This window comes from Pleurodeles waltl, chromosome 1_1 (assembly GCF_031143425.1).
Source record: "Pleurodeles waltl isolate 20211129_DDA chromosome 1_1, aPleWal1.hap1.20221129, whole genome shotgun sequence".
NCBI classification, from domain to species: Eukaryota; Metazoa; Chordata; class Amphibia; order Caudata; family Salamandridae; genus Pleurodeles; species Pleurodeles waltl.
This window is the reverse complement of record NC_090436.1, coordinates 567,685,298-567,695,595: the sequence shown is the minus strand read 5'-3', so window position 1 is coordinate 567,695,595 and position 10,298 is coordinate 567,685,298. Positions and strand designations below refer to the sequence as shown.

General features: G+C 43.0%; 1 protein-coding gene across 2 annotated transcripts in view; it reads right to left on the bottom strand.

Moving 5' to 3' along the window:
• The window catches only part of MACIR (macrophage immunometabolism regulator), a 131,987-nt gene that overhangs the window by 96,277 nt on the left and 25,412 nt on the right, over window positions 1-10,298 (bottom strand). The window contains exon 2 of one of the 2 annotated variants that reach the window (XM_069226196.1): window positions 5,575-5,669. In XM_069226196.1, the coding sequence (XP_069082297.1) occupies window positions 5,575-5,620 (46 nt within the window). In that variant the 5' untranslated portion in view covers window positions 5,621-5,669. Of the gene's footprint in view, window positions 1-5,564; window positions 5,670-10,298 lie in introns of both variants that reach the window. The other variant, XM_069226204.1, reaches the window with a different exon arrangement.

Genomic DNA, 10,298 nt, shown 5'->3' with positions numbered 1-10,298 from the left:
GACGGCCTGGGAAGCCTCCCCCGGACCTATCTGGGACCTGGACCTGGGGCCTATCATCTGCTCTCGATGCTGAACGTCAATCATAAAATATTAATTAAAATACTGACTTTTGCCCTTGATGACCAAATTAATACATCCAGACCAAGCAGGGTTCATTCCCGGCCGAATCCTACTTTGAACATATGGAGACTCCTTTTACTCTTAGAAACCACCTCCTACGATCGAGAGACGGCGGCTGTGCTCAAAGTGGACACGGAAGACGCTTCTGACAGCTCGGAATGGGGGTACCTCTATACAGTGACTAAGCGCATGCGCCTGGGTGATGGCTTTCTGGCCTGGACACCACTCATTTATACTACCCAACGGAACGAATTCGTATCGGCCGGACCTTCCCTGACAGCTAAGAAGTGGGGCGAGGGATGAGGCAGGTACGCCCCTGTTACCCTTGCTTTTTGCGCTAGCGATGGAACCCCTTGCCAGCTTAGCCAAAGGGGACAGCCACTTTAAGGCGCTACAGATAAGGCTGATCCCACAGCACACTGCACTTTATGCAGACCCTCTCCTCTTCCTTACCGATACGGAGGGGGACCTAGGGCGTGCCAAGCGCTCACTGGCCACGTTCGGGAAAATGTCAGGGTTGAGAGTCATTTGGGGTAAACACAGTTATTCCCTACTGCGACAGGCAAAGCAGCTCCTGTGGTCTGGGGATATTACGATGGGAATCCCACTGTGTGTCCTTTCTGGGGGTTATCATCTATCATGATCCCACTCACCTATATGAGGGAAACCTAGGCCTGGCAGTGATGAAGATGAAGGCGCACTTGGATTTCTGGAAGTCCCTACCATTGTTGGTAGGGGGACGAGTGGCTCTACTGAAGATGGTGGCTCTCTCGCACTACACTTCCTGCTTGGATTCCCTCAGACCCTATTCCGTGCACTAGACTCCATTACCACGGTGTTATATGGGCACAAGGCCGCAGACGAGTGCCATTAAAAATGCAGAGGCCGGTGACACAAAGGGAAATGGCGGTGCCCGACTTTGAGGCATATTACTTTGCAGCACAGCTGCAGTGGTAAACCCAGTGGTTGGTGGGCAGGCAGAACCCAGGGAGACCCATGGGTCCCTCTGTTTCTGAGTGGGTGGACCTCACTCCAATGCTAGGCAGGTGACGGACCGACCACAATAATTTTTGGTTATGCAGAAATGCTAGCTCCGAGGACTCCAGAGAATGGGCGTTTGCACTCCATACTCTTCCAACTTGCCGTTGAGAAAGCTGACAGTCCTACTGCATGGGGGAGAGCAGAGAGGGGAGAGGGGGAAATACAAGAATTGATAGAGGCAGGGGTAAGCAAAGTCAGAAATTTTTCTTGTGATGCAGAGATGCTACCCTTCAAGGAATTCTGCAGGGAATTCAACCTCCCGCGACACAATTTTTTATTGCACGGAGCGGTGACAATGGCCCTCCACCAACAGTGGAGTTCGGGCTCCATCAAGCCTCAACAACTCAGAAGCTGCCAACACATAGCACTGTCTTCCGGTACCTTAAGGCAGTCAACTGTCTTTACAGGGCCATCCGGGGAGACATGCTTCAACTGCTTAAGAGCCTGAAATCCCTTTGGGAGCATGATTTGGGTCTCCCCATAACAAACGGGGAATGGGAGACTGTATTGGACAGAATGGCAAGGGTGTCTCGAAATGCTAGGTTTAAGTTGATTCATTTCTATATTTTCCATCAAGCATACCTTATACCAGGGAACATTAATAGATCCTTCAGCACCACGGATGCGGCCTGCCTAGATGTCCTAGAGAAGGGGAAGATTTCTAACATGATTTGGGCCTGCTCTCTGCTAAACCCATACTGAGCAGATGTGATCCGAATTTTAGCGGTAACGATTGAGAAGGACATCCCTCTATCACCAAAACACTGTCTATTGCACTAGTTCCCCCACTCAGCCAGAACAAAAGCTACCAACAAATTCCAAGATTTAGCATTCACTCTAGCTAAGCGAGAAATACCGAGATGCTAGAAGGCACCAGCAGGCCCAAGGCTGGACACCTCATCTGGTGCAGGGAGTTACTGAGGTGGGCTGAACATGAAGGAGCAGTGCTCCTGAGAGAGGCGACGAGGGGGATAAGAACACTGGACACGGCTCGAGCACAGGAGACAATTGTAGACACCTTTAAGCACCCAGAAATTGATACTGAGAGCTCCACGCCTGAGAATTCACCTGGCCCTGTGGCACCAGGTGCAGCAATTCGACATTAAATGCACACATGTAGGGAACGGAAAGCATGACCATGAGGGGTTCGACCAGCTGAGCCCTAGATAGCACACCATCCGAACGCAGCTGGGGAGTGACACACACAGACAGGTTACCCACGATAACATTCTCTGACTTTAGGCCTCGACTGCTGGAGGAAGGGAGGTGGGCAGTGGGGACTGGGACAGCTCCTCGGGGATAGAGGTAAAATTGAGTTTTCTCCTTGGTGGATATTCTGCAAGTTAATATTGGAAACCACTCCGTTGAGGGACAGTTAAGGGGGGAGGAAAAGAAAATGAACACTTGGAAAGTTTACTGGGAACTGTACGTTGATTCTTGTTGTCCTGTTTGTAAGAAAAACTCAAATTGTGTTTTTGTTTTATTTATTTAAAAAAAAAAAAAAAAAAAAAAGTTGGGTTCAGTTAGAAGATAGAAAAAAGCAAATGGAAAGGAGAGAATAGCAACATACTGAACTAAGAGCAAAAGCTCATTATTAAAATGTGACGGAAGAGCATTTACATATTGAGATGGGACACTTACATTATTTTATTAATTAGTTACTTTATATGGTGTTGACAAGATCCAAGAGATTGTTTTACAAACAAGCTGTTTCAAAGAACAAAATATCAATAACATCTTAAGGTAATCATAAAAGCCACAGAAGAACAGTAACTAATATTTACAAAGAAATTAAAAGAATACTAAACAAAAATGAGATCTTCATAATGTAAAGTGATGCAGAATAATCAGAACGCACATAAGAGGTGAGAAACAAGTACATAATCCATAATTAAATTAACACTAGTAGGCGTTATCATTGCGGTTTTGTTCCTGCACCGCCCTCTCTCAAGGTGCGTGTCATTTACAGGTGAAAGTGACCCTGAGGTAACAGATTTTTCAAATCTTAATTAATTCATAGGGAGATGCTATCCTAATAGCTGTTGGATTGGAATTCCACACTTTAAAAGCACTCGCCTCTGGGATATATTGGCTTTGCCAATGCCTTTTCGTGATGTTGTACGGTGCCGGGCTTTTTCTTTTACCTGAAGCTGTGCACCATTGTCAAAATTAATACATGAAAATACAAAATGACAAAAGCGGCTGGCGATCGAGTCATTCCATTGGTGATTACATCTGATGATGTGTACATGCGTCAGAACATGTGTTCACGTCAGAAGAATGACACAGGCGCCATTTGCTTTTTTATTTAAATTTCCAAGATGGCAAACACCAAAGCACAAATCTATACAGTGGAAACGCACAAATTAAAAGAAAAGACAGCATGGGTGGGAGGGTAAGCTGATTAATGGAAGAAGGGGCGAGTAGGTGGAAGTGAGGAGGGGAAAGCATGGCACGGGGGAGAAAGCAACAGGACGCAGAAGAAGGGCAAACAATGGAGAGAACACAAGTAGGGTAGAGAAGAGCGGGGTGGGTTGGTGAGGAGAACTACATGAGAGCGGGAGAAACAGACGAAAGGCTAGCAACACAAGGATCGGGAGAGAAACCCACAAGGGCAAGAACAACACTGAGAACAAGTGGAGAGAAGTACATGAGACAAACACAGAGCACAGAGGCATTTGCGGGGAGCACACAGGGGAAAGTAGACGAGTGCTGGAAAACACACGCTCACATAGCGCTTAACCATAAATAAAAAACTCCCTAAACATGAGCAGTGGAAGAATAGAAAAACCAGGCAATCGGAGAGATGGTAAAGAGGCCATGTTCCAAGTAAAGGACAAGGACAAGGCAGACAAGCTGTGATAAGGAAAGCCATCAAACAAAAGCAAGGAAATGAAGGTGGTAGTAAAGCAAAACAATGGTAAGCAATGAATGGGCTATAAGCCCCAGTAAGTTCTTCGTAAGCCCACAATAGTTATTTTTCAACCAGAGAGTTTGTGCACTATAGTCTTTAGGCTTGAGCTAAGCTTGCTCTAGTATTTTGGTCTTCTTGAAAGCTAAAGGCCTCATGAGAGGACCCCAATCCCTGGGCAAGAACCTTTGCTGTTTGCCACATGTGAGATCAGAGAAGCTGCATGCAGCAGTGCTTTGAGACGGAAGAGGGGTATTTGGGAACCGCTATAAAGCAGTTCAGTCCCTAATATCAAACAAGAAGTTCAGTCTCTCACAATCCAACTTTCAGATCATGAAGGATTGAGCTGCTTGTTTAAAATCAGGGTCTGGGATGAACGGTTTCATCCCAGTAGGGTCACAGCTGAAATTAAGCTCTTTTCGCAAGTAAAGGCTTATGTGCATATAAGTAAACACATTTGTCCAGGATGAAGCCTTGATATTCAGAACAGTCCACAAGGGTAAAGCAGAGGTTCAGTATTGCATGTTTGTTGATTTAGTTTTGAATTGTTATGGGGCAAATTGGGAGGGGGTACATCAAGAGGGACTCTATTGAACAGTTTTAGCTTCAGACTGTGGTGCATCATCCACGTTTGAAGGTCATCAAGAACTTGGGCCATAAACTTTACACTTTTAAAAGTCGAAAATTCCAGATACAATCGAACCATCAGTACATTTAATAACCGATAAGGGATGTTAGAGTAGATAAAAATGGAAACAAATGGCTTGATTTCTAGATCATAGTGAGTAGGAATGGGTACAGCACCAAGGCGAAGCAATTGGTGTAGCGTTGTGGTGTTGGCCAGAGTGTCTATAGTAACCTATTTTCATGATTTCCCAGGCATTACAGGAGCCTCTCGACTATGGAATCATTCTCTTTGCGAGTATTCTCAGAAGAGAGGAGGGGTTCACCAAGTCAAAGGCCATTGATATGTCTAGGAAAAAAAGGAGCCAAGAGCAGCAACTCTCTATAACGCAGAGAGCGTCAGACTATTTTTAGATCTATAGTCTCCATGATGCATCCTGCTCTGAAGCCTAGAGGCTATATAGTGTGCTATACACTTCTATGGTCTAGGGATGTGGAATTTTATAAAATACCTCCTAGGCCAAGGGACGAGATGGTAAAATAAATCCACTTTTACCACTAGGTGGCACACAATCAAATGACCAGTTGCTATGCCTAAAGAGTTAACCTTAAAACACACATGAAGCATTAATAATAACAACAAGGCTTCTAAGGCAATGCATAATACTTACATTTACTGCATTATAGGATTCCAACTGCAGTACGGACTCACAGCAAGGAACACCTAGTGCCTTATGAATATATTTTGGCATCAGCCATGTCAGTGGTTGCCCAGGCCGAAGTATGCCCCTCCTCCCATACAAGATTCAGATGCATAACAACATCCCACCTGACACCACAACTTTTTCTGTGCAACAGTGTAACATACCTTAGTTTACCTGTAGCCAGTGAGGAGATCTTCAAATGATCATCACCACACTTCATCCAGAACTGCGGTCACATCCACAGAAAAACTCCAAGAACATATCCGCCCCTTAAAAAAAAAGAAAATTTAAATGTATGGAATTTTTCATATGATACATGACTGAAGAGCGTGCAATATAAAACTAATATTTTTCAGGTACATCAATATAATTTGCACTAAAGCTCACAAACACACAACATAATTAATTTATAAACACAATGTTAAGTGTATTTCTACATTAGTTAAACACATGGAAGGCAACCAACAATAACCATAACAATATAAGAAGGACCGTTTACAGATGAAATACGTGTCTAAAATACACCAACATCAAGGCCGCTTTCTCAAGCGTTCCTGGACCTCTCAAGGCATTTTTGTTTTTAAACAAGTATATCCAACGAACAGATACTAGCAGATCTCTTTTTGGATTTGCAGGTCACAGCTGGCACAACTTACCCGCCACTGGAAGAAGGATCAGAATGTATGGATACTTGATGAAACCTGGGAGCATTTCTGTGCTCAAGTTCAACATGTACCATTCAACTACAGATATAACCTGAGTTTAAATTTTTAAACCGTTATTACTGCACAACAGATTGCATGGCTAAATGTAGTCCAAACAATGACATTGCATGTAGAAGTTGTGGCATGATAAAGGACCAATTTCTAAAAGGATACCTGTTGTGGCCTCTTTCTATCTTATGCAATTTCCCCACTACCTTAATGTTCCCTGCTGCTCAGCCAGTGAGTGAGGTCATTGTATGGTTGGAATGCAGACAGTGTTTGTGCTTGCATGAGTGGACAGTTCGAGTGAGAAGGGCTGAGCTGTGGGATGCTGCTCCTGGTAGGGCTTTATCTGTAACCTACAACTAAGCTAATAAACCTACTTCTTTTATAACCTACGAGCATCCATCATTGATTACAACACTGGCAATGATTTAACGAAGAATCAATGCGTGAAAAGAGAAAAAATTAACCTACAGAAAATCTAAGGAGAAACCGGATTGGAGGAAAACTAAGAGAAGAGAGATTGAAAATCTAAGAGAAAAATATGAAGCAAAATAATCTGAAAATTAAAGTGAAGAAGAACACCCTGGGAGCCCCAACAGTGTCTTTTCTACCAAACAGCCTGTACTCAACAAACGTTAGAGGGCGTGTGACCTTTTTAATTTCAAGGCAAGCTGTTAAATCTACTAGATGCGCAGCAAACAGGAGTACAGTGGCTTGCAGATTGTGAAGGTGGTCTGCTCAGCCGTGCACAGAGCTAGACCTGTTGTACCTGCTTGTATGGACTGAGCATATTGAGGAAATGGTCTGCTGAACTGCATGTTTACAGAATTAAAAATGTATGGCACTGAACCTTTGGCAACCTAGTGGAAAGTCAGTTGGAGAAACAACTGATGTCAGCATTTAAACACTATCTGAAGAGTGATCAGTGAACCTACGCAGCAGCCACTTGAAGCGATGTGCTTAAGGGCACACATTGTGAATAACAGTTACAGTCTACCCGTTGACTGAGTTGCTGAGTTTCCCCGCCCCCTATTCTACAAGAGAGATCATTGGGTACCTGATCTGTTTCCAGGAAGCTTTCTGAGAGGAAGACTACAACGCCGACCTGGCACATGGGAACAGGTCATGTGCAGTGGAGAAAATGTGTGCCAAATTTTTCGTATGAGGATATAGAACTGTGCGTGCATTTAAGTGGAATAAACTGTACAGTGGCAATGCATTCGGGTGAGAAGTCGCTCACCGGCGTGGAGTAGTTGAATATTTTCCTAGGAATAATGTAACTTTAGATTTACTGTCATGTGCATTTTACTCAATACCATATCTTGCTTGAGTGTATTTTTTAATACTGCTATAATGCATTTTAAAGATGCATAGGGTTGAATAGAGTAATGTTAGGTTTATGCTGACAATGCTTGCTGCTGCTGAAATTAATTTTTAATCCTGTAATGAATTGAGAAGTGGTATGCGGTTACTGACAGGTTTTAAAGTTGTTGAGTCGTGGCACGTATGCTACGCATGGGAGGTGCACCCTAATGCTATTTTAACATAAAAGTTTGCTTAGCATATTTTGCGTGTGTATATTGGTGTGAAGTTTTAAAGCCATGCTTGATTTCAGAGATGTATAATTTGAGGTTGGATGCTAGCATCACATGCAGAGTGACACTTTAATGTTGTGATATTACTATTTTGATCTGTATTTGGGATCGTGTTTTTGACCATCCTTCCTAAGGGATTAAGGATGTGAGGCAGTATGTTAAGCCCAATGTTAAGGGGGATACACCCCAGTGATATGCGTCAATTCTTCCTATGGGGTTAAGGATGTGGGGGCAGTGTATTAAGTCTAATGTTAAGGGGGTACACCCCAGTGATGGGTCAATCCTTCCTATGGGGTTATGGATGTGGGGGGGCAGTGTGTTAAGCCCAATGTTAAGGAGGGTACACCACAGTGAGATGTCCTAATCTTTCCTATAGGGGTAAAGGATGTGGGGGCACTGTTGTAGGCCCAATGTTAGGGGGATAGGTAGTTACATGCCAAAGCAGTAGATGGCAGGTTAAACCCTGGTCCTGGTCGAGTAAAGGGTGATGGGAGTATGTGATTACACCTCAATGCAGTAGAGGGTAGGAGAAACCCTGGTTCTGTTCAAGTGAATTGTGATAGGGGTACATGTTTACACCCCAACACAGTTCTCTTTAAGTGAATGGTGATGGGGTAGGTGGTTACATCCCAATGCAGTAGAGGCGGAAAAAAACTAGTTCTGTTGAGTGTTGAGCTGTGGAAGGCAACAGGCTGGTCCTGTTATAATGTGCATGATATGGAGGGGAACAGGTAGTTAGTGTTCTCTGTTGGGTGAGAAGGGAAGTTTTGTGTAATTTGTACACTTGTATTGTAAATTTGTGGAACGTATTGATTAACTGTGTTTTACCATCTTACATCCCATTGGAGTATTTGAAGTTATGCAGAGTGAGTGTTTCTTAGCCTTTTCTTTTTATTGCAGAGTGTTTGTTAACCTGTTCTGTTTATTTTGATGGGGTGGTACTCAGTTTTGGAGGACAGTTGATGGGGGGGTGTTAGGCCGTTTTCCATTCTGTTGAATATTTCATTGTTTTCATAAGGGGGGGGGAGATGTGTTGTGGTCTCTTTCTATCTTATGCATTCTTCCCACTACCTTAATGTTCCCTGTGCTCAGCCAGTGAGTGAGGTCATTGAATGGTTGAAATGTTGACAATGTTTGTGCTTGCATGAGTGGACAGCTGGGAGTGAGAAGGGCTGAGCGGCGGGATGCTGCTCCTGGTGGGGCTTTATCTGTAACCTAAAACTAAGCTAATAAACCTACTTCTTTTATAACCTACAAGCATCTCTCATTGATTACAACATTACCTTATATGAATTACAAATGTTTGCATTTATCGTCGTTTCCTTGTCTTTCTCTCTCTCGCTCTCTCTCTCATTTTCCTGTCACAATGGCATTGACAAGACTTCTCCATTGTCAACGAGGTGTATTTTGTAACAAACACGAATATCTCTGCGAAAGTAACTACTGTTCTGCAGTACTTTAAAATGACCAATAACTAATAATGGTGAGTATAGAAACTAATTACATTTGCATTTATGTATTGTGGACCTATGTTTTGTGTTTGGTTTTATTTTTTGGTATACTTATGCAAAACATGATGGCTGTTTCTTTAAATACTTCAGAACTTCTATAAACTAAACATTCTGAAGAATCACGTCATCAATATTAATAAATAAGTTATTACTACTTATGAGAAGGATCCTATTTTATGATATGAATGATGGCATGAGTTAGAATGTCATAGGATTTCACACTGGGATCTTGTGCCATCCTCCCAACCACAATACAAGTATCCCTTGAAAGTACCATACTGAACAGTGCCTAAACTAGGTAGTGGCCCTAACTGGTTCAGGAAGGGAGCTACTATGATCTCCCTAACCCCTTTCCACAGACTCTTCCCCCCTCCATCTCCCCTTTACTCATCCCAAGCTTCATCCTATTACTATAAACTCCCAATTAACACTTTTGGATTCTTCCCTCCTCTATCCCTCCATTACTCTTGTCAATGCAACTAACAAACTCACATATCCTCGGCTCAAATTAACTATTACTAAACTCATATTTCCCTATACTAATCCACCACTAATTCCTCTTGGGTTCCAGAGTAGCGTGCTACTCTGTAAAAAAAAAAAAAAAAAAGCTTCAACGCCTCATCAGGGGTAGTAAGCGCTATATAAATACAATTACAATATGATTCTCATGTCAGAGACCACTGATTGATCTTGTCTGCAAGTATTTGAAGTGGCCAATCAATAACCAAAGTCCTCTCAAAATGTGCAAGCTTGGTGGTTACATATTGATTCTTGTTGGCATTTTTGACACTCTTGCAATTAAGAATTATTTTCAGCAATACCCATAGTAAATACTAAAGAGGAAATTCAAGACAAAACAGACTGGTCTTCTTAACTAGCACATTGGACCATTTTGACCAGGGGAGACAAGGGAACAGTGTATCTGCTAAAGTAATGAAGACCCAGCCTCTCCAGTAAGAACCGGCAATCCCTTAAGCACCCAGGCATTTTAGTCAGAAGAAGAGGTTGGAAGTAGATATTATCGAGCCTAGTCATGTGTCTGCCTAAGAGCACCTTTTCACAAGCTAAACAATGTCTTGTGC